Below are 25,803 nucleotides of genomic sequence, written 5' to 3' on the forward strand. Positions count from 1 at the left end.
TTTATTTATTTGAGAGAGAGAGAGAGAGAGTGCACAAGCCGGAGGGTTGGGGTGGGCAGAGGGAGAGGGAGAAACAGATTCCGCACTGAGCAGGGAGCCTGTCGTGGGGCTCCATTCCAGGACCCTGAGATCATGACCTGAGCTGGAGGCAGATGCTTAATTGACTGAGCCACCCAGCGCATCCCCCCTCCTCCCCAAAAATGCTTTTCTAATTTGTCCCAGTGTTGTTGAGTCTTATGGTCCTTTGAAACCTTAGGTCTAAGCTGGAAAAAATCTTCTAGACTCCAGCCTTTCCAGCATTTATGTTCATTCCACACCCATGCTATTGAAGTGATTCATGAATGACAGTAGGAACTAACGGCCTGAGGAGAGGTCTTTAACTGGGACCAAGGATCAGCTATAAACAGATGGGTCACAGGTTTTTGTTTTGTTTTTAGGTTCTAATTTGCCTACTTTATTTTGTCAGCTTAATATTTCCACGATTTGCCTAGCCCTATCAGAACTTTTGATGGTTGAGATTTATGTGTAGGATGTATATATATGCACACATATTGTCCAATGCTCATTTTGTTAGAAGTAGATTAACGTCACAGTATTCAGAAAACTTCTCCCTGTGCTTTTGATTTTTTAAAAAATTGACACATTTTGTTGGCGACTGAAATGAAATAAATGTGTCTCTGGTGCATGTTATTGTAGTACTAATGGATTTTTAGATATTTGCTGTAATGTTAACATGTTAATTTATGCCCTGTAAATGAGTAGGAGACACTATTACTGGGAAAACTGTAGACTCTGCACAATAAATGCTGTATAAGAAACAACTTTCTTCCAAATAACTTTTTTGCCAGTTCACACTTCTGAGCAGTAGGCTCTGTAGGTGTGAAGAATCTAGGGACTGTATAATTTGTGATAAACCAGATTATAAAATAAGCTTAATTACTGATAAGAGTCTTGTTTGTAAGCTTTGTTAACTTCATATATTCTCTTGTTGACTATTTTTGCAAGAAGCATTTGAAGACATACTTTTGGGAGCCAATGTAATGTTACTTCTATTCTCAAATAAAGGCTTACAGTTCTGTGATTTGGATCTAAGCAAATACGACTTGAGAGACCTTTTGAGTTCAATCAGAACTAGTTACGTGGGGAGTAGTAAGGAAAAGAATTTTATATATGCAGGGATAATTTGTAAAATTTAAATATCTGCTTATTGACAGGGTATTTAATATTTTTGCTGTATATAGAAACATTCACTTGCTATAAATATATTTTATAGCAATTTGAAGTCCATTAAGTTCTGAGAGAACTAATATTTTTAAACTTTGTATGTTCACTGGATCAAAAAAGTTAACACTCAACAAATCTGTATTGTGTATTATGTGGCAGACATAATATTGTTTTGCTGGGGGCTAGGGTATACAGTGAATAAGACATGCATTATTTTTCATCCAACAAATATGTATTAAGTGCCTCTGTGGATATACTCTTAAGGGGTTCCCTGAGGAAATAGTGCATATGTTAAGGTTCAAGGATGAGTGGGAGTTACCAAGGCAAATAGCAAGATTAAAGAAAAATAGTCACATGCCATAAGCAAAGTACTCCAGATTGACAAAAAGCATGGGGAGTTTGAAAAACAAAAAGGACTCTAGAATGGCTGAAGTAGGAGGAGGGAAAGGAAAAGAAGTGGCTTAAGATAAGACTGAAGAGATAGCCAGAAGCCAGTTCTTAGACTTCTAGCTTCTAAACCATGTTTGTGATTCTGGATCTGATTATAAAGGCAGTGTGAGGCCTTTCAAGAGTTTAGGGAGGAAGATGATCTTATCAGAATCTGGTGTTTACAGCATCACTCAGATTGCTTTGTGGTGAATGCTTTGGAGTGGGCCAAGTGCAGGTAGGATGGGAAGAAATCCGTTAGATACTGTTGAAGGAATCTGACAGATGATGATGACTTAGATTAGTGTGGCAGGGTTCAAGAGGTATTTGGAGTCAGAAATAACTAGATGTGGTGATATTTTGAGATGCAGAATTAAGGGCAGGAGAATGTGGAGTCTGAGATGATTCCCAGGCTTCCACAGGCTTCTGGCTTCAGCTTCCAGGAGAATGTTGCTGCCATCCCCTGAGATGGGGGAGAAGGAGCAGCAGACAAGGTCTACTTTAATCTCTGAGATGTACCTCAAAGTGGATAGATTCATGGGCATGGATAGGGGACACAGGACGGGAGTCATTTACCATCAATAGGATATATGTAGTGGGTGGGGGTGTGTAATGTATATATTTTAAATTTGTCTGAAAATATCAATTAGTATCAAAGCAGTATCAGTCAGTCTGTCTATTCTGAGTTTTAAAGAGAAGGAATCATTATGAGAATGTAGGTGAGGATATGGTAAAGTTTTTTGTCGTTATTTTTTTGAGAAGCTAAAAGAGATTACTGATGAAAGGAAGTTTAAATGAACCTAGCCACATTGAGTAGATCACAGTTTCCCCCATAAGATAGGATCCAAAGTGAGTGCATTTTAAGGTTTTAATAGTAATCAGTCCTTGGTTCTTGCTAATTTTTGTTCAGACCAGTTTGTTTTTGCTGAGGCTTTTAACCCAGGTTAACATCGAACTAGTAGAATTTTTATTAAAATTTTAATCAGGAAGCTAAAACTGGTTTATAAATTGACTGACTACCGCTAATGGCTTCGTAGCTTTTAAAAGTAAGGTATCTAAGGTTTATGGTTGGGGTGGGGGTAGGAACGTGCAGCTTTGAAAACCTAGAAATGTACTTGTAAATGGAGGCTCTAGCCTTTTTAGGACATAAATTGGGGGAAGGGATGAAGAGGAGGAAAAAGAAACCCTGTTCTTTTAAAGGAGGCCTTTATACAATGCCTTACATGAACTAAACTTATAATCGAATTGAGTTTTTATTTGCAACATTTCCATTTTACTTTAATTGGCTACTTGAAACGCAGCATTTAATGGTGTGAAATGCTAAAATAAAGCTTCCAGTGGCATTCCAGATTACATGGATTGTAATCTGTGATGTAGAGTCAGGTGGAATTGGAGACTGGGATGGGAATGTGGGAACTGGAAAAGTAACCCCTGCAGACTGCAGACTGTTGCATTTTGATAAGGTGGGTGGTGCTTGCTTCAGTGATGCATGGGAAGAGTGTGGGCATTCAGAGTCACGTAAGCCTGTGTGTCTCAAAACCCTAGCTTCAGCACTTGTTGGGGTGGGGGCACGTTGCCCACCCTTGCCATGCTCCACTGTCCTCTGCTGAAGTGTGGGGATGACATCTGATGCCCACTTTATTTTGAAAATTAAATGAGAAAAATGAGAAAATGAACATAAGTCCTCTGGCAGAGTGCCTTGCTCATAGTAGGCACTTAAATCTTAGTTCCTCTTTCACCTCCAATTTTATTTTCTTTATACCCAGCTTTAGTGTCTATAATAATGATGTAGAAGCCTTATTAGTGGCCATGTAAACTTAGCGAGTTAGAACAAATGCAGTTGAATTTCTCATTTCTACTAATAATTATGAAAATAGAAATTCACAGGTATTGAGTACTTCATCTTTCAGAAATGCTAATCCAGGTGATGCCAAGAGTGCCCTGGAAGGCACACAAGATAGTTTGTGAAAGGTTTAAAATGACAATGGATAAATAATTTTAAACACATTCCAGTGATGGGCTTTCTACAGGAAAACATTTGGCCACTTATTCATTCAGTTAACATTTATTGAGCAGCGTTTTTATCCTGGACCCGTATGTTGTGGGAGACTGACAAGTGCACAGTTGATCCTTACGTGCCATAGTAGGTCTTGTGCTGTGGGAAGTCACAGGGTATTTTGCCAAGAGAATTAGAAGGTATGTACCAAATGCTTTAAAAATGTGCATCCGGGACGCCTGGGTGGCTCAGTCAGTTAAGCATCTGCCTTTGACTCAGGTCATGATCCCAGGGTCTTGGGATTGAGTTTCGCATTGGGCTTCTTGCTTGGCGGGGAACCTGCTTCTCCCTCTGCCTGTCACTCTTTCTGCTTGTGCTCTCTCCATCTCTCTTTCTTTCTGTCGGACAAATAAATAAATAAAATCTTTAAAAAAAAAAAAAAGTAAAAATGTGCATCCTCCTTACCCAGTTGTTCCACTTCTAGCAGTATAACCTGAGGAAGTTCAATGGAATCTTGCTTATAATAGTGAAAAATTGGTAACTGCACAGGTATAACAATAGCGAATTGGTTTAATTGCTGTATTATAAGTGGACATATTGTGTACCTACAAATGATCACACGTGTCTGTATGTGACATAAAATATTCATGATATGTTGCTAAGAGCGAAAAGTAGGTTATGAAGAGGGTTTTTAAAAGGAATTTATTTTCAAAGAAAGTAAGTTTAGTGAAATCCATTCCAAATCAGTTTTGTGTATTCTGTGCCTTGAAGAAATCATTCAAAAAGACATAGTTATTGTCACATTCTAGAAGTGGGGTGGGAGTTAAATGAGCTAAGCATCTTGCCAAATCTGTATACTACATCTGAGAGATAAACAGTTGGGGCATATCCAAACCAAAGGTAAGTTTTGAGTGATGACTAGATAAGGTATAGTCCCAGTGAGACTGCCCACGTGAATGGGCTTGTCAGCAGAGCAGGGAGAGGTGGTTTTTCAATGCTCTCTGTCTTTTGCGGTACACTTTATAGTAAGATTGACTTGTGAGAAAAATCATTCTGTAAACAATGGAGAAAAATATATCCAGTGAGTTGAGTATGTGGGCAGCTAGCCACAGGGACTTCACTGGCCATTTTGGCTCAGCTGGTACCATTAGGTCATTTTCTCTGTGGAAACATCCCATTTCTAGGTACTTCAGGTTCCAAGAGTACCTTTGTTGAGAAATTATTTTTCCCCTTAGTTGATAGTGAGTTGAGCTGCCAAGATGGCTTCTGTTCACTTTTGCACAGCAATCCCATTAATAAAATTCAAAGGTTTTTACTCAGGTTTTACAAATAACTATTTTGGAAAGCTTGTATTTACCAAGTTTACACCTTTGGATACACGATTAAGTCTACCAATTTACAATAATAGATAATTATTCCTATTTTTTTCTCATAGAGGTTGATAAGCTTGGAGATTTCTAGTTTTCCCATTTATATGAGAACTGTACAAGTGGAACAAGTCTTTACTGTGGCTGAATCAAATGAAGTGACTATTTCTGCACCTTTCCCTTACTGCTTTCCAGAGGAGAGTGATGAGAGGCAGTCTCTGCCTGTTTCGTTGTTCACTTTTTCCATGTGATGTAAATCTGCTCCCCTTCGACCTTGAGTAAACTTCTGGGACTTACTGATACCCCCCTCCCTCCCTCCCTCCCTCCCTCCCTCTTTCCCTTCCTTCCTTCCCCCAGTTGTCAGCAGTTGGATACCAAATGATTCAGAATGAGGAGCAAGAGAGTAGGAATTATGATGCAAAAGTCAAGACTAAAAGGAAGAGATAATTCATGGCTCTTTCTATAAACTAGGAAAATACCTTTTATTTTTAATGGCTATCATTTGTTGAGTACCCATGTGCCAGATACTTTATAAATACATTGTCTTATTTAATTCACATTATCGTGAGAGGTAGAAATAATTCCCTCCTTTTGTTTTACAGATAAGGCCTCAAAAGATTAAACAGTTTGCTTTTAGCCATATGCCCAATAAATAGCAAAGTTAGGATTTGAATCCAGTTCCAACTTTAAAGTTCTTTGTAGTGTATAAGTTACTAATGTTGGCCTAAGAGTTAAAAAAAAAAAAACTATTAGGATTTATTTATTTATATTAGAGAGATAATGAGATAGAGAGAGCATGAGAGGGGATAGGGTCAAAGGGAGAAGCAGACTCCCTGCCGAGCAGGGAGCCCGATGTGGGACTCGATCCCAGGACTTCAGGATCATGACCTGAGCCGAAGGCAGTTGCTTAACCAACTGAACCACCCAGGCGCCCCATTAAAAACTATTAGGATTAACTCCATGAATTTCTGGTGACTTGCATTAACTTTCTTGGCTCTTGTTTTCTTTTTCTGTAAGATGAGAGGATTGAGCTGGATCTTTAAAGTTAATTCTGAATATAAAATTCTTTGATTCCTGGGCTTTTCATTTAATTTAAACAGAGAACGTATAGAGCTTCTAGTTTTTGTGTGTGCAGCCAGTTTGGTATGTAATGAATACTATTAGTCTGATGTTTTTTTCACTTGATCATCCTGTGGAGGTGCAGAAAAGTCATCAGGGAGAATGGATTAAAAGAATGTACATTGTTTCAACTGAAGATTCACAAAAGAAAAATACTTGAGCATGAAGGAGCATGGCAAGCATGGGCTGGAGAATATGTGGGTGGGACCTGGTTATTGTCTGTAGACATCAGTGTCATTTACCCTTAAGTATTATTGTGCCTGAGCGAGTGAGTTTGTGTGTCTGTCTCCAAGTATTGGGTATTGTGCTAGATGGTATAATGATGACTCAGTTGCAGTTCTTTTAGGGCCTTATGGTAGAGATGGTTATAGGAGGGGTACAATGATTATTGACATAAGAGAGCTAATGAGATGACATGACATAAAAAAAGCATAATTATTACATCATTATAGTATTTTTATTCCATTTATATAGTACCTTTTTCTCTAAAGGTGCTGTACAAATAACATCGAGATAATAAGCCATTTTAAAATGTCAAAACACCAAAGAATGAAAAAGCTAGGAGAAATAAATACACAGAAAAGAAGCAATAGAGGCTTTAGATCACTGATCAGCACAAAAGTTACTGATTCTTTGGCTAAATCCATTGCACTCACCATTAGTTCTGTAAATCAGTGGGAACTTGACATGGAGGCCTTTTCCTTGAGCCAAACTAGTGCTCACCATTTTACATCCTATGTTTGTGATTGAAGACCATGGGTTTTGGTGTCAGATGGACTTGCATTTAAATCCTGATCTTGCTGCTACTAGCTATTAACTTGGAACAAATTATCTAAACTTTCTCAGCCTCAGTTTCTTCATCAGTGATGTGGTATTTAATTATATAATTATACTTCCCTTGTTAGGATGGTCTTGAGGATTGATTGAAGTGAGTGAGTTATACACATAAACCATTTAGTTCAGTGCCTGGCACATGGTAAGTGCAACATAAATAATAGCTCAGTATATGTTAAAACAATGATTCTGGGGGTGCCAGGGGGGGCTCAGTCAGTTAAGCGTCTGCCTTCAGCTCAGGTCATGATCTCAGGGTCCTGGGATGGAGCCCTGCTTTTTAGGCTCCCTCCTCAGCGGGGAGTCTGATGCTCCCTCTGCCCTTCCCCCTGCTTGTGGTCTCTCTCTCAAATAAATAAATAAAGTCTTAGGGAAAAAACCACACAGTGATTCTGATGAGGTGATAGAGCATAATAACAGTTTCTCTGTGGTTTAAAAGATGAAGCAATGTGGAGTTGTCAGGGTCTTCTCCTTCTCTGAATTGATATAGTATAATCTGTACTTTATAGACTAGCATTAGACTTTTAAATGAAACATACAGAGACTATACCTAATAATTTTAAGTTATATACCCACTGCCACCTTTAAGAAATGAAAAATTACAGATAGAATTGAAGATCTCTGTTCCTCTCTGCCTTACCTCCCCAACATATCCATTGTCCTGAATTTGGTGTATCATTTCCACACATGTTATTATATTGTAATTAAAGTATTATACTGTATATAGCCTTCCATAGCTTTTCTCACTCAACATTGTATTTGAGATGTTTTTGTTGTATATGTAGCATTATTCATTAATTTTAACTGTCATAGAGCATTCCCTTATATGAATGAATTTTATTTTAATCTATGCTGTCAATGGACATTACCTATAATTTTTACTCTTTCTGTGTATCTCTCACCTTCACATCCCTCTTCTTCAACCTAAGAGGCAACCACTAACCTGAGTTGTGTTAATTATTTTTTAATGGTTTAAACATACATATTCCTAAGTAATATATTGAGTTTTGCCTCTTTTTAAGGTTTAGGTAAGTACAATCTTACTACTTTTTTTAGTGTTATTCATGTTGATGTGTGTAGCAGTAGTTGCTTTCACAGTATACATTATTCCATTATATGAATGTAGTACAATTTATGGACCTCAGGTTGTTTTTTTACTTTTTACTTTTGTAAACAATATATAATTAACATTCTTGTCATGTGTGTTGAGATCCTCTCAGGCATATACCTATGTGAAATGACTGAGGTATGGATAATGTAACTTGCATCTTTATCTTTACTGGATATTGATAAGTAGTCATTTCATTATCATTTATTTATTTTCTAATTTCTGATTTGACCCATGAGTTTACTTTAAATTTTTTAAATTTATTTTTTAATATTTTTAAAATTTCCAAATATATAGAAGTTTTTGTTATCAATATTTAATTTACTTGCACTGTGGTGAGCTAATAATTTTTTTTTTAAAGATTTTATTTATTTATTTATTTGACACAGAGAGAGAGAGGGAACACAAGCAGGGGGAGTGGGAGAGGGAGAAGCAGGCTTCCCGCCCAGCAAGGGAGCCTGATGCGGGGCTTGATCCCAGGACCCTGGGATCATGACCTGAACTGAAGGCAGACGCCTAACGACTGAGCCACCCCGGTGCCCCAATAATGTTTTTTTAAATTTTATTTTATTATGTTAGTCACCATACATTACATCATTAGTTTTTGATGCTAATAATGTTTTTATCTTACTAATTTTTGGCATCTGTTAAGACTTTTGCTTTATAGGTTAATATGTGGTCAAGATTTAGCCAGGTTTCAGTCAGTTTTTATAAATATTCCTCATGTTTGAAAATAATTTATTAACTTATTGTTGGGTACATGAGCCTAAACTTACTAATCTTCTCTAATTTTACTAATTGTTTTGGCTGAGGCAGATATATTAAAATCTTCCCATTATGATGGTAGATTTGTCAGTTTCCCATAAATATAATCATTTTTGCTTTATATATTTTGAGGCTTTGTTATTAGGTGCATACAAGTTGAAAATTGTTTTATCTTCCTCGTAAATTCTTTGTGTGTGTTTTTTTTTAAAGATTATTTATTTGAGAGAGAGAGAATGAGAGACAGCATGAGAAGGAGGAGGGTCAGAGGGAGAAGCAGACTCCCTGCCGAGCAGGGAGCCCAATGCGGGACTCGATCTTGGGACTCCAGGATCATGACCTGAGCCGAAGGCAGTTGCTTAACCAACTGAGCCACCCAGGCGCCCGTAAATTCTTTGTTTTTAATTGTGTGTGTGCGCACACCTCATTTTTTGTTTTTTGTTTTTTTACTATTATATAATGATCCTCTTTTTTTCCCCCCTCTAACAGTGCCTTTTGCCTTAGTCTCCATTTCCTGACAGTACTGTAGCTATTACTCGCCCTTTTCTTTTCTTTTTTTAAGATTGATTTATTTATTTGAGAGAGAGAGAGGGAGGGAGAGAGATATAGGGGGCAGCGGCAGAGGGAGAGAGAGATTCTCAAGCAGCCTCCCCGCTGAGCATGGAGCCTAAAGTGGGGCTCAATCCCACAATCCTGAAATTGTAACCTGAGCTGAAATCAAGAGTCAGACACTTAACTGACCAAGCCACCCATATGCCCCACTGTTACTGGCTTTTTGTCATGTATCTTTGCTTGTATTTCTTTTTAATATACTTTAAATTTTTCTTTATTCTCATGTTCATGTTTTTAGTATGTCTTTTGTAAAACAGGACCTCATTTATTCAATTTGAACATTCTCTTTTGTTAAGTTTAGTCAGTTTACAATTATTACCATTACTAACATATGTGTAGTTATTTCTACAATCTTATTATGTTTTCTGTTTACCCTGCTTTTCTCTGTGCTGTTTTTTTTTTCCCTTCTTACCTGTCCTCTATTGGTTTGAATAACCTTTCTTTATTTCTTCTTTCCTTCTGCTGACTACCCCTAACATTTTAATTGTATTTGGCTTTGTAAAATCTTACATTAAACTGGTATGTCTAAACATAGTGATCCCAAGGGACACATGCACCTCAATGTTTATAGCAGCAATGTCCACAATAGCTAAAACACGGAAAGGGTCCAGATGTCCATTGACAGATGAATGGCTAAAGAAGATGTGTGTGTGTGCGCGCATGTGCGCGTGCACACACACACACTGGAATATTACTCAGCCATCAAAAAGAATGAAATCTTGCCATTTGCAACAACAGGGCTAGAACTAGAGGGTATTATGCTAAGCGAAATAAATCAGTCAGAGAAAGGCAAATGTCATGATTTCACTCATATGTGTAATATAAGAAACAAAACAGATGAACATGGGGAATGGAAGGAAAAATAAGATGAAAACAGAGAGGGAAACAAACCATAAGAGACTCTTACTCTAGGAAACAAACTGAGGATTGCTGGAAGGGGTGTGGGCAGGGGGATGGGGTAACTGGGTAATGGGCATTAGGGAAGGCACTTGATGTAATGAGCACTGGGTGTTATATGCAACTGATGAATCACTAAATTCTACCTCTGAAACTAATAATATAGTATATGTTAATTAAATTGAATTTAAAGAAAAAAATTGGTATGTCTACCATATTTCTGATAATACAAGGACCATGGAAAGCTTTAATTCCAGTTACCCTCCACCAATGGAAAGTATATATGGTATATGGTATTTTACTTCTGTTCTTTTTTTGTCACTAAGGGTAGTCTTTATTATTGCCCCATTACATTTAATTTTTATTTCTGTACTTTTGTTGTTTTCTAATTCCCAAGGAAATTACGAACTCCTTATTTAAACTGGTTATATCACTCTTTCTCTTCAGATTTTCAAAAGAAACAACCAGACGATGATTCTGCTCCAAGTACAAGTAACAGCCAATCAGATTTGTTTTCCGAAGAGACCACCAGTGACAACAACAATACCTCGATAACCACGCCAACTCTTAGTCCCAGCCAGCAGCCGCTTCCGACAGAATTGAATGTAACTTCACCAAGTAAAGAGGAGTGTAAGTGCCCAGATCTTTGAAGTGGTACAGAAAGCAGCCCAAGAATTGTATCATGAGCTTCTTAGTAATGCCTTGTCTCAGAAGAAAAGATAGCAGTTCTTCTAAATCAAGATTAAGTGTTGACGTATAGGCCCTCGTCAGCAAGTTAGGGAATAAATTTTAGCTATTCCATAGAGCTTAAGGTCCTTTCAAAGGTAGCTTTTTTGGTTAACTGTCAAGGTATGAGGTCTTGAACCAGTCTAGGGCAGTGGTTCTCAGTCCTGCCTGCAAAATAGAATCCACTAGAGATTTAAAAAAAACAAAACCAAAAACAATTATAATCTTTTTTTTTTAAAGATTTTATTTATTTATTTGAGACAGAGAGAATGAGAGAGACAGAGAGAGACAGAGAGCACATGAGAGGGGGGAGGGTCAGAGGGAGAAGCAGACTCCCCGCCGAGCAGGGAGCCCGATGCGGGACTCGATCCCGGGACTCCAGGATCATGACCTGAGCCGAAGGCAGTCGCTTAACCAACTGAGCCACCCAGGCGCCCAACAATTATAATCTTTAGCACCATTCTCTGAGTCTAATTTTATTGATCTGGAGGGAGCCCCAGGGACTTGTACTTTTTAACTCTGCAGAGGATCCTAATCTGCGCTAATTGATGAGAACCACTGGTCTAGAGAACTTCCTAATTTAGGAACCTTGGAAACCTTACTTCTGTCACTCACTGGGCCTTGTATGTTTCTAGGCAATCAACTGAGATAATAACACTATATACTTCATAGAACATAGGGTATTTGAAGAGAGGAGGAAATGGTTTCTCTTATTCTTCTGTAAGTCCTCAGCAATAGAATGTTATTGTTATATATGTGATATGGAAGTCCATTGTCCACTTAACTTTTTTACTGCTGTAGCCAACTCCTTTGGGACACAGCTATAACTAACAGTGTCTGTTGAAAATTTTAGGCACATTTTGACATAGCAGTTTTTGCCTCTTAAAAGCTTTAAATTAACAGGTTGAAATTTGATGTTTCAGATTTAATGAACATCTAGAAATCCTTGGAATATGGTAGGTTAGAATGTTCTGCCTACTAACTTTGGAAAGATTAGCAGAGAACAAATTATTTATCATAAACCACTGTACTAGGTGACATTGAGAATATAAAAGTAAAGAAGGCCAAAGTCCGTGTCCTCAAAGAATTTACTCTTTATTAGGGTAAATTAAATATATTTGTTATAATATGTCAGTGGTTCTCAACCAGGAGTGATTTTGTCCCCCCATGCTATTAAACATCCTACACTGCATAGGATAGCCCTCCACAATAAGGAATTATCCAGCCTAACATGTCAGCAATGCCAAGGTTGAGAAATCCTGAGTCCATTTTAATGATTCTTCTTAAATATTAAAGACAATGATTGTTGAAGAAGAGTGTTGGTTTCCTGGAGAAAATTGTGCTGAAGACAGACACAAGGTGGTGAAAAGACATTCTAAACGGAGTAGAGTGAGCTTTGGAGGAAAGGTACATGGAGTCCTGCACTGGCAAATGACCCCTTTAAGGGCATTTATAGAGGACAAGGCTAGAAAGGTAGATGATGATCAAGTCAGAGAGGTTTAAATGTTCAGCTTAGATATTTAGATGTTAGACAATTGTCATGTTTTTAGCAAAGAAAGTAATATTACAGTTCTTTTGGAGAAGTAACCTGGCAGTAATGAAAATGGGAAGGATTATAGTAGAATAACATTGCAGAGGAAGAATTTTTAAAATACTGTAACCTATTGAATAGAGGCCCAGGGGAAGGTGTAGAAATCATTGAGGAGGAGGGAAAAAGAAAAGATTAAAATGGTAGTGATAATGTTGGGGTAATAGGTTTTGTTTTGTTTTTAAAAATCTATTTGGGGTCATGTACTTATTGAGAAACAGATAAAAGATAGGGCCCCTTGTCTCAGAAAAAAACACACCATCCATTTATACCCAATTTTGAATAAAATGTTTTAAGTTCACTATGGCCTTTAGGTGAAGAACTCCTTGTCTAAGGGAAAGTTTGGAGCTGGTCAGGATCTCATCTGATTGGATTCTTATATACCAGGATCAGGCCACAACAAACCAGCCTGAGTAGCCAAGTTGTGTGTGAGACTGAGATAACAGTAGCTATCATTTATTGAGCACTTTGTTTGTAAGACATTGTTCTCTATGTTCTGAACATTTTCTCATAGAAGCCTCATGATAACCCAGTGCAGTAGATACTATCATTATCCCCATTTTAGAGCTGAGGAAACAGGCACAAAGAGATCAGGTAATTTACCTGTGGTCACAAACAACTAGATACCAGAACCAGTATTCAAATTCAGGCATTTGGCTTCAGAAACCATGCTTTTAATCAGTTATTTCACAATGTAAAACATAATTGCCACAGAAAATAGAAATTTTCATGTTGCCAAGATCAACACTTTCTCTCTCTGTAATTAAGGTATGTGGAAACTCAAATCATAACCAAAAGTTAACTTTATTAATTCATGAAAAATCCTAATAAATAGGGAATAAATAAATAGGGAAATAAAAATTTATACATAGGACTAAAACATTTTCTCTGGAGGCAGACCTTTCTGGGAAGCCAACCTGTACGAGGGTTTATATAGCAAATGGCAAAGTGTGGACTCACCAAGTGGAATTAAAGTGAAGTAAATTTTTAATTGAGTCAGGTTGATTGTGAGGTGTGCTCTAAGTACATATAAGGAAGGTCTTGCATTCAGTGCAAGATTCCATCTTCATACACCTTTTCTCCCTCCTCTGCCTGGACTTAGACGGGCTCTTAGCTTTGTGGCCCCTAGGACACAATACTTCTGTGTTTCCATAACTTGCCCGTCTAGGCCATTGTACACTGCCATGTTTTTTCTTTTGATAATTAAATACTTTCAGTCTTCTGTTCTACTAAGCTTCAGATCCATTCTCTCTCTGATGACATCACTGTTTTAAACCATTGTGTGTTTATCTTGAGTTCAACTCGCTGAAACCAGTCTTATTTCCTAATCCTTATAAGGCTCATTATTGTAATCTTCAGGTTTTCACAGATCTGAGGAATTGAGATTTGCTAATCTGAGATATGATGATGACTTTCATGTTCAAGTGGGCTGGTTGAGTTGGAGCTCAGGAGAGGGAAGTCAGAGTTAGCTTCATGCACTTGGGAGATGATAGTTGAAACCTTACTGGTTAAATGAGATTGGCAAGGATGAGAGCAAGAAAAAGCAGTGAGAATAGAACCTTGAGAGTGAAATCAAAACAGAGGATGCAACTTGAAGAAGTCAGAGAAGAGTAGAATAATAGTGGGCAAGTTCACAGAGGCCAAGGAACAAATTTCAGCTTGTTGTGTTCTTTCATAGTAATAATGAAAATGTAAGCTCACATTTATGAAGTGTTTGCTATTTTCTAAGTACTTTCCTAAGCTCTTTACATGTACTAACATTTAATTTTCACAGGGTCTTATGAGGTAGGTGCTTTTATTATCCTCATTTTTACAGATGAGGAAGATAAAGCATAGAGAGGTTCAGTGACTTCAGTCCAAAGTTCCAGAGCTGCTGCTTCTTAGTATAGTTCATGTTCAACCCACTAATTTGGCTCCAAAGCCTATGTTTGCAACCAATTGTGTCATCATTAAAATGCTGCAGACTGTAAACTGACAAGAGACATTTGGATTTGATGATCATGAGGTCGATTACCTAAATATAAGCTATTTAATAATCTATTGCAGATTGGTTGTATATTCATTTAGCGGTCTTTGCTGGGAGCCTACTCTGTTAGGCACTAGGTTAAGTGCTGGGTACAGAAATGAGCAAGATTAGGCCCCCAAGGAGGTCACCTTTTCAAATATATATGCCTCTCCCTGAAATTCTGGCTTGTTCTCCGACACAGGTACAGAAGAATTTCGGGGTATAAGGAAGGAGGCATCAGGAGCAGTGATCAGTAAGCATGTCATTTGCAAAAGCTTTCTCACCGAGGTTGAAAACTGTGTGTGCCTGATTTGTATGTGAGGTGTATAGGGATGAGAAAAGTAGGGAATTTTGTTAAAGTGTTAGGGCGGATGCATTATGAGTCAACATGAGATAATTACAGTGATTGCCAAGTAGCGATGAAGACCCAGGTGAGAGTAGAAGGCCCTATCCCTAGGCACCTGGCGAATTTCTTCAGCTGTGATGTACCTCGTAGAAGCAGGGTGGAAGAAGAGGAGGCAGGGGATTACTTATGTTGATCTTTTAGCATCCTCGGGACCAGAATTTCATCTGTTGGCCCTTCATAGCTTCCCTTATATAGAGGTATGAAGAGGTAGGGTGTGGAAGTTGCTGGGGAATGGGTTTGGGATTGCAAATCCAAGTACCACATAATTTGTTAACTATACAGTAATTATGGATCTGTTGTTATTGTGTAGAACTGGAATGCTGTGTATTGTTTAGGACTTGTGAGAAGGTCTTACTTTTTCTGTAATAATCAAGAGAATGAGTATTGTTTATATCTACTTTTTGCTTCTCACTGTCAAATGAATGTACGAAAAGAAAGGTGGTGACAGTCTGGGTACGTTAATGCTGTATTGAAAAGACTGCAGGTAGAGTTAAAAACTACTGACAAGAGTGGGGCGCTTGGGTGACTCAGTCGTTAAGCGGCTGCCTTCAACTAGGGTCATGATCCCAGGGTCCTGGGATCGAGCCCCACATCAAGCCCCACGTCCGGCTCCCTGCTCGGCGGGAAGCCTGCTTCTCCCTCTCCTACTCCTCCTGCTTGTGTTCTCTCTCTCGCTGTCTCTCTCTCTGTCAAATAAATAAATAAAATCTTAAAACAAACAAACTACTGACAAGAGTGGTTAAGCAAAGAAACAGGACAGATTTTTATCCAAAAGAATTTCTTAAAACACCTGACTGAAGGTCAAATAAAACAGATATCCAAAAGCTCCAAATAATATTTTTTTTGTCTGAATTCACACACATACCTCTTCCTCTCCCATTGTGTATGTCTACAGAAGAGTCTATGGAAGTTCAGTCATTGGAAACTTTAAAAAAAAAAAAAAAGGGCAGTGTAAACAAAACTCAAATAGTGACCAAAGGACTTGTCATAGCATTTAAATGCTGTAATAATGGTAACAGCTAGCACTAGAGTACTCATCAAGTACCAGGTACTGTTCGAAATACTTTATCTGTATTAACCTACTTTATCGTCATAATTACCCTTGTATGGTGGGGACTGTTACCATATCTGTTTTCACGGATGTGGAGATGGAGGCACAGATGATTCAGTATCTTGCCCAAGATCGCAGAGCAGCCTAGCTTTCTGGCATTGCACCATAGCTTCCTGTCTCTGTAGTGATTTATAGTGTAAAGGACCATTGCATGCAAATGTAAACTGTGGAGGAAGGAGAACAAAATAACAACAACAAAAAAAAAACCTAACATTTTTCCTGCTTTTGCTACTATTCATTGTTCTCCCAATTTTCAGGGTTTTCATAGAGGAGATAAACCATGATTTGTATTTACATTTCTTGACCCAACTTTTAAAGAGAGAAAGGATAATGTCAGATTGTAGATAGAACTCTGGAACCAGTTGTTTTATTTTTAAATGAGCAGCATGCTGACTGGTCACCTTAAGTCAGAGTCTTATCAGATCGGACTTAAAAGATGAAAAAATGCCCTTTCTCTCTCCTGTAAATCAGCTTTCTTGTTACCCTGGGCGTCTTTACTTATGACATGTTTGGAGACTTCTGATGTGCATGCCTACCTAGGTTTTGTTTTGTGTTCGTTTTCCTAGTCCCACTACATATTGGATAGAAATTGAGGTGTTTCAGGAGAATTGGCTGGTCTGTTTCTTTCTAGGCAGGAGAGGAAGAGAACTAATGCCAGACAGAGTTGATATCCATACCTCCTACTGGGGAAGAGTAATGGCAAGAAATGGGCTTGTTTTCAAATATTCTGACATTCTAATCTACCAGTTAGAGAGGGCCCACCTCATACAGAATACTTTCCTAAGCTCTGTGGAGGCACATAGTAAGAAATAAACAGCAGCCAACACATGTATAAAAATATAGTTTACAAGAGGAATTGGCAAAATACAGCCCATGGGCCACATCCAGACCATCACTTGTTTTTATATGGTCTACGAGCTAAAAAATGATTTTAGAAGATTGAAAAAAGTCAAACAATATTTTGTGACATTTAAAAACTATATGAAATTTAAATTTCAGTGTTCGTAACGTTTTATTGGAGCACAACCATGCTCATTCATTTATGCATTGTGTCTGTGGCTGCCTGTGCACTCCGGCGGCAGAATTGGGTAGTTGCTGCAGAGACCCAGTGGTTCTTCACAGAAAAAGTTTGCTAACCACTGTTTAACAAAGCACTTTAACAAACATTTTCCTGGGATCATCTGACAGTGTGCAAGGCAGGCATGGCAGATATTCTCCTTCCTGTTCTACAGATGAGAAAAAGGTTTGCATGGTAATTTGCTTTGAGTCACGTGACAGGACTAGCACTTAGCTCTGGGCCTTTTTCATCCATAATACTCAAGATTTTTCATATTCTTCTCTACTGCATCTACCCAAGAGATGCTTTTGTTATAGCCAAAAGGAAACATACAGAAAAAGTGAGAACCATACTAACTGGAATGTTAATGAAGATTGTTAATGATGAAAGCTTCATTTCCAATTGCTGGCTGGATTTTCTTTTAATTATGACAGTGATTCCCAAAATAGAAATTTGAGAACATTCTTTATCTGTGGTTAAATTAATTTGGTTGAATAAGGAGATTTCCATTGTTTCCTTGGAAACTGGTTCTTGGTGATACCCCGGCTCCCTCAGGCATTTAGAAAGTAAAATAAAATAGAAATAAAATAGTACTGCATTTTAATAGATGTCCTTGCTAGACTGCCCTTGGGTCTTTGAACATACGTTGGGCAGGCTTCACTAGCTTCTAGTCTTCAGTCCTGTCTGACAAGCCCTTATCTGTCCCCTGGAAAATTAGTATCACAGCCGCCAAGGAGCAAGACTGTTTGTTTTTACCAATTAAATTTCTAATAATCTTTCAATGAAACTAGTTTTCCCTTTTTTGGACTACGCCTGCTTCAGAAGACCCAGGTAGATACTGGGCAAAACAGGCTGGCTTATTCTAGTAGAACATTTAGAAAATACTACCTATTAAAAAATACTTTACGACTTCCTGCTGGGCTGGTTTTAAGTGAAATATGGTGGGGAGATTTATTTACAGTTCTCTCTGTATGTGTCTTTCTCTTCCCTTTTCTCTAATGAAGCTCGAAGCATCAGGCCGTTTATCAGAGATAATTACACAACAGATGGAGCTTTTCTGATATATAATAGTCTCAAAGTGGAAGATTCTTTCCCATAATGAAGAATGCCCAAACTTTAAATGTCTCTTTTGATTTTAATTTAAAGGTTTTTTTTTTTTTTGCATTTATTTATCCTGGAGCTGATTCTGTAAAACATGCTGCTTTTATTATAGCTGTGTTCTAAAAAGATTGATACTTTGTGGTGCAGTATGATAATGTACAGTTATATGCTGTATTGAATTGAATGGCTATCATTTACCAGGAATCAATGTATGGGATCATTAAATTAATCCCTGTCAAAAAACAGACGGACTTGAGCAGTTTAGCAGTGTTTTCTTACCAAATTTTTTCTGTTCCATAATGTTAGCTGGGTTGAAACTTGTTGAGGCACTTATAGTATCATCTGACCTTTAACTTGTAGTCAAAATAAAGACCAAATTAAGGCAGAACCATGATTTTCAAATTACTCATTTGCTGGCTTTTCTTCCTTAAGAGTTTTAATCCTATTTTTTAAGTATACAAGTAAAACAGAGACATACAGGTTTATATAGAATAGAAGGTGAAAATACTCTTTTCACACCTTTATCCCCAAGCCCCCACTAATTCCCATTCTTTCCAGAGATAACCACTTTTTATTCATTTTGGGTTATATATTCTTTTTTAATGCAGTTATATCTATGTTTACATACATAAAGATTTTCTTCATTTTTATACAAATGGGAACATACTCTATATTATTTGTAGTTTGCTCTTTTAATTTAACAGTCTATACTTTTTAAAGATTTATTTATTTTAGAGAGAGAATCTGCACACATGGGCGCACAAGTGGGAGGGGCTAGAGTGGAAGGGAGAGAGAATCTCAAGCCAACTCTGTGCTGATAAGGCTCAATCTCACAACCCTGAGATCACAACCTGAGCTGAAACCAAGAGTCAGATGCAGCTGACGCGCCACCCAGGTTCCCCAATAGTATATTTTCGAGATCTTTCCAGATTAGCACATAAAGATCTGTGTAATTCTTTTTAAACAGCTTCATAGTATTTCATATTATTATTATTATTTTCTCTTTTCTTTTGAGGCTGTTTCTAATATTGTACTATAAACCATATGAAGTAGACATTTTTGTACATGACTAATAGTGCATGTGTCATTTTTCCATGATAAATACATGGAGGAGAAAACAAGAAGTCAGAGAATATGTATATTTTAGCTTTTGATATACATGGCCAAATTCATTTCCAAAATGACATTACTATGTTGTACTCCTAAGAATAGTGTTTGAGAGTGTTTCCCATGCTTTTACCAGTTAGGTGTTCTAGGGGAAGGGGGGCAATGGGTAAAAGAATAGCTCATTTTAACTTGCATTCCCCTGACATCTCCTGGTAGTGAGATTGAGCACTGCTGCATATGTTTATTAACTGTTTATGTCTCCAGTGATTTGCCTGTCTGTACTCTTACTTATTTTTTAATTAACTGTCTTTTTCTTACTCATTTGTAGGAACTCATAAGTCTTTGTTGCATATCTTGCAAATGTTTTCTTCTGATGTGTCACTTGGCTTTTAATTTTGATTTGGGTGCCTTGTATTTTATTGGAAAATTTACAGATTTTTTAAAAGTCAAGTGTTCTGGTCTTTTGTCTTCTACATTTGTGTCTTTCTTAGAAGGCTCTCTCTATGACAGCGTTATAAAAATATTTTTTATATATTTTGATACTTTATAGTTTATCTTTTTCTGTATTTAGCTCTTGAATCCATGTGGAATTTATTTTGTATATGATATGAGGTATCGTGATTTATCTTTGTAATTTTTCCAAATGGAGAACCAGTTATTGCAAAACCATTTATTAAACAGGTCTGGTTTGAGGGGTGCCTGGGTGGCTCAGTTGGTTAAGCATCAGACTCTAGGTTTTGGCTCAGGTTGTGATCTCAGTGTTGTGAGATCAAGCCCCACATCAGGCTCTACACTGAGCATGGGGTCTGCTTGAGATTCTTTTCCTCTCCATCTTCCTCCCCTTCTGCTCCCCCCCCCGCCCATGCATTCTCTCTCTAAAATAAATAAAATTTTTAAATAGGCTTGGTTTGAAATGCTGTTATCATTATATAAACATATATCTGCTTTGGGGATCTTTTATTTTGTTCCATTTGTCTACTTGTATATTCCTAAGACTGGAATATAGCTTTGTGTGGTATGTATTGATATAGAGCCAGTCCCCCTTAAGTTTATGTTTTTCTAGATTTTGTTAGCTATTCTTTTGTATTTTCTCTTGTTAATGAATTTATACTCAGCTTGTCAAGCTATATTAACAGTTACAGTGTGATTTTGATTGGGATTATATTGAATCCATAGATTGATTTGGGAATAATTGACATTTTAATACACTATTGGGTCTTCTCATATTGGAATATTATTTGTTTTCAATTATTTAAACCTTATTTTTTTGAGCTTTATATGTTTTTTCTTTTTTTCATTTCTAACTAATGGGACTACTTCTAGTAGGATTTCACAAATATAGTATTTGCTATAGGGTTTTCTTTTGTAGATATTATTTATCAGTTTAAGGATATTCTTCTATTTATGGCTTGTTAACTTTGTTTTTTTTAAATCAGGAGTCAGATGACTCCTTTTTAACATCTATGGAGATGATCATTTGGATTTCTCCTTTAGTATGTAATCTCTTAATTTAATGGACTTCCAGGGTTAAACCATCTTTGCATTTCTTGAATTAAACCCGACTAGTTCTTTCAGTATACTGCTGGCTTCAAAATACTAATTTTATTTTAAATTTTATACCCTTTTAATAAGTGAGTTAATTTTATACATAAGTGTGTTTATATATGGTGGGCATGCTATTCCTGTCTAGTTTCGGCATCAGTTACGTTAACTTCATAGAAAGCTTTTCATCTTTTCCTGTGCTCTAAATACAAATTTTTATCTTAATGCTCTCACATTATGTAACACAGCTATTCTTTGAAAGCTTGAAGAACTTATTCATAAAACTGATTGGCCTGATACCTGATATTGGACTAGTCATATTTTCTACCTCATTTGAAGTCAATTTTGATAATCAGTATTTTAATAAAAATGTTAATTTCATCTAGACTTCTAAATTTATTGGAATACATAGCTTTCATTTATTAACGCTAGAGTATATATTGTACCAAGTACATAAGCTAAATCTTAATCACTCTGATATTGGTTATATTTCCTAATTTGTCTTTGTTTATGGTCCTCTCCTTAACTCAGTGGAGACATATTAAAGGTCTGGGAAGTTGTCGCTGCCACCATTGTGTTTTTGTAGCATTACAGCCATATCCTGCTTCTAGTCTTGTCCTAGTCCATAAATTTATCAGATGAGTTTCCCATTGATATCATGTTAAACAAGAAAGGAAATTCATTAATTGACTTATCATCACCTGTCTGGTCATTCAGATTCAAGCATCCTCCCCTGTAATCTGGACCCTCATTGTATCTACCTGTCTACCCATTTCAGCAGTGATGTTCAGCTCTGAGCCAAGCTAGAGCCTATTGTCCTCAGAAGACATCCTGGCACTTGTCTTACCATTTTTATTCATGCTTTTAGAAGCCATCTCAAAACCATTTTATCCACACTATTTGCTTCCTCCAAGGAATTCCTATACTTCCTACCTGTAACATCTAATCCCATATTGCTTTGGTTAGCTCTTTGACGATAATGTCATCTCCTTGTACCAGCTTAGAGGGTAAACCCAGAATTAGCAGAGACATTATTATATGTTGCTTTGCTCTTCCCCAGAGTACCCAGCACAGTGCTTGGCAAGGCAGTGCTCAGTAAGTGCTTACTGATTTAAATAGTTAGAAAAGTTTTCTAATTCTTCTTAACTTTTAGAAACCTACTTCATGTGTTTTGGTACATTAAAGAGAGGTTTGTCCCGAACCTGATTTGGAACAACTTAATATTATTATTTTCTGTAACTGTGCCATTCAGTATCCTTAAGATGAAGCAACTCAAAAAAGCAGTTTCCCTACCAAAGTTTGAAATTTGGTTGCCTTGTTGTGGTGACAATTCATTTCTTTTAACCACCAGAGCTTTTGGAATAACGGGAGACTGTCTTCTTTCCTCCCTCCCTCCCTCCCTCCCTCCCTCCCTCCCTTCCTACCTTCCTTCCTACCTTCCTTCCTTTCTTTCTCTCTTTCTCTCTTTCTCTTTCTCTTTCTTTCTTTTCTCTCTCTCTGATCTTTCTTTCTTTTTTCTCTCCCTTTCTCAGAGATCTTTCTTTTCTCTCTTTCTTTCTTTCTCTTTCCTTCCTCCCTCCCCCCCTCCCTCCTTCCCTCCCTCCCTCCCTTCTTTCCTTCCTTCGCAAATAGCTACTTGCTCTTTGTGAAGTAACAGTTTTTGTTTATAGTATTTGTTTTGTCACCTGAATTTCCCCCTTCAGGATTCCACTTTGCCAGACAGAAGACTAGCAGACTTGAAACACTCATGTTTAAGGTTCCCTTAAGAAGTCTGCAAACCTGAAAGGCTTGTTTCCCTTAAAGATTTTGTCAGGCACCTAGGAGATTATACAGTTACTGATACTCAGACTAGGTTTTGAAGCAACATTATCACTGTCCCCCCTCTCTGCGAATGCAGATTTTTGTTTTATGTTCTTATTAAATGAAGTGCTCTGTACTTTGATATGGAAGTAAAGGTCACAGTCAGCAACTACATTTCACACAGCTTTAGCCCTTTGCAGTTGTCATATTTTTCTTTCTTGTAGATACAGGTAATGGATGACACTTTGCCGAATCTAAACTAAATCTAAGCTTTATTATGACAGAAGTGTTTGGCTGAAAAAATCATAATAGGGCCATCTCTTTGGGTGTGTTAGAAATAGTTATTTTAACCTTATATTTTAATTGTGTTTGTGAACTTCTCCTAAAATTCAGAGCTGCCAGTGCCAAAAATGAATACATATAACTTCCATTTTCTGTTCATGTGCTCTGTGATTTCATAAACCATTGCACTTTTTGATCTATAAAAGGAGAATTTTTTAGATTTAATAAAAACAATACGATGCCATCTTTGTAAGGATCTTTTTAAATTCCAAAATATCAATATAAACACTTTTCTACATAATTCAAACCATGACATTTTCAACTATTATTTTTGCAAAGAGAGGTCCCATTAGCAAGACCTGCTAGCGGTCACTTTTGTAAAACAAGAAGGTTGGACTCCAGTACCTGCCATTCAGTATCACTGTGGGTGCATTGCCAGCCGTGGTCCAGCGACCTGCAGGAGAGGCTCAGACAAGGACCAAGGAAGAAGGGTCCTGCATTCAAAATTCTTTTTAAATGTCCATGGGGCAGTACCTTTGGCCTAAATAGAAGTCTTTTTCCATTTTCTCTAAAGCTTCTTACAAAGAACATGCACAAGTCACCTCCCTTTCCAAGGAAGGCATTGCAGCCTTTCAGTTGCTGATGCAGGCCAAGATTTATGAGAACGCTCTTGGTAGCTGAACTATGTCAAAAATAAAAGCTCTTCTTTTTTTTTAAATTTTATTATGTTATGTTAATCACCATACATTACATCATTAGTTTTTGATGTAGTGTTCCATGATTCATTGTTTGCGTATAACACCCAGTGCTCCATGCAGTACGTGCCCTCTTTAATACCCATCACCAGGCTAACCCATCCCACCACCCCCAGAACCCTCAGTTTGTTTCTCAGAATCCATAGTCTCTCATGGTTCATCTCCCCCTCTGATTCCCCCCCTTCATTTTTCCCTTCCTGCTGTCTTCTTCTTCTTCTTCTTTTTTTTTTTTTTTTTTTAACATATAATGTATTATTTGTTTCAGAGGTACAGGTCTGTGATTCAACAGTCTTACACAATTCATAGTGCTCACCATAGCACATACCCTCCCCAGTGTCTGTCACCCAGGCACCCCATCCCTCCCACCCCCCACCACTCCAGCAACAAAATAAAAGCTCTTCTAATGCTGGGTGCTTTCTCCATTAATGTTGTTATGAGATTCATGCTCATGTTGATGGTAAAATGCAAATCTAGAAATCTGTGTTGGGCGTTAGTTATGCCTGTAAATAGTCAGAACTGAGGTCTAAATTGAAGAAGTGACAGCTCCTGATTTCATATCCATATTAAATATGCTTTATCACAGAGAGAAACAAGTAACTAAAAATAGAACTATTGGCCAGGTGATATTTTGACCTCTCAAAAAAGGGTTCTAATTTTGATCCCTAAGATGGTGGTGTCTTAGAATTTCAGTGTTAATTGCTGTTGGACTTTATCACATTTTGGAATTTTGATATTGGGTGTTTTTTTTTTTTTGAAACTCTGTTGTAGTTACAAAGGTCTGAGTGAGAAATCATATCTGAAAAACTGAAATCAAACATTTAACGGCTCAGAATTTTTTTAATTCCTTGAAACATGTTTTTACTCTCTATATAAGTAGTAGAAACAGAATGTCCTGGGTTGAAATTATGACTGTAGAGTTTATTCCACTACCCCTTGCCTTTCTTTATTTACTTAAATATTTAATATTTTGTTGAGAATGGCTGTCATTAATGCTGTCATTAAAGTCATTAATGCTGGTACATCCAGTTGGTCTCTGCAAGACCAGAATAAGCCAATTGGCATGTGAAGAAAGTATGGAGAAATTGGAAATTATATAAATCTTTAGGTTCATTATTTTGTTCTATGCCAGTGGTTCTCAAAGTGTGGTCTGAGGACCTATAAAGGTCCCCACGGCCCATTCAAGGGTCCATAAGGTCCTTCCCTTTCCAACTATGTATCTGTGGAAAGGTAGATTTTCTTGATGGCCCTCATTTAAAATTGAATGCACATACGGATGTGAAAAGTCAGATGTCTTCAAGGCAGGCAGCTCTCATAATTTTCTTAAAAAATCGTATAGTTTCTTTTTATAAAACAGTATGTTTTTATGTTGACATGTAGTTATTTTTGTGAATTTTAAATGAAGTTATATTTTTAAATTTTTTCAGCTTTAATTTCGGATCAGGTACATATCAATAGGTGTATCCCACATAAACAGAAGCTCGTTAGTGTCCTTAATAATTTTTAAGTACAAGAAGATCCCAAGGGGGTACCTGGGTGGCTCAGTTGGTTGAGCATCCGCCTCTTGATTTTGATCGGGTCATGATCTCCCCTTCCTAGAATTGAGCCCCACATGGGGCTCTGTACTGAGTGCAGAGTCTGCTTGTCCCTCTCCCTCTGCTTCTCCCCCCCACTCCCATGCTCTCTTTCTCTATCTCTAAAATAAAATTTCTTTTGGGGAAAAAAGAAGGTCCTGAGACCAAAATGTTTGAGAACTGCTGTGCTAGATCAACATGTAACTATGGTGAAAATCAACTATATTTATAGTAGTTCCATTTCCCTTCTGAATAGTTATGTATGTTCAGTAATTGCTTTTGGCCTGGATCATTTTAATTCAGCAGTGAAAAATACATTTTTGAACACCTAACGTGCTAGATTACTAAAACAAGTAAGACCCTTGAGGCTCATTCCATTTAAGGCCATTGCTGGGTCAGGAGAGAATATT

General features: G+C 37.3%; 1 protein-coding gene across 3 annotated transcripts in view; it reads left to right on the forward strand.

Moving 5' to 3' along the window:
* ZFAND3 (zinc finger AN1-type containing 3) overlaps positions 1 to 25,803 on the forward strand; it is a 336,375-nt gene that overhangs the window by 242,603 nt on the left and 67,969 nt on the right. For all 3 annotated transcript variants that reach the window (XM_034991365.1, XM_034991366.1, XM_034991367.1), the window contains exon 3: positions 10,790 to 10,972. In XM_034991365.1, coding sequence (XP_034847256.1) covers positions 10,790 to 10,972 — 183 coding nt within the window. The remainder of the gene's footprint in view (positions 1 to 10,789; positions 10,973 to 25,803) is intronic.

The sequence above is a fragment of the Mirounga leonina genome, unplaced genomic scaffold (assembly GCF_011800145.1).
Source record: "Mirounga leonina isolate KUSES-001 unplaced genomic scaffold, KU_Mleo_1.0 Mir_53, whole genome shotgun sequence".
Classification (NCBI taxonomy): domain Eukaryota; kingdom Metazoa; phylum Chordata; class Mammalia; order Carnivora; family Phocidae; genus Mirounga; species Mirounga leonina.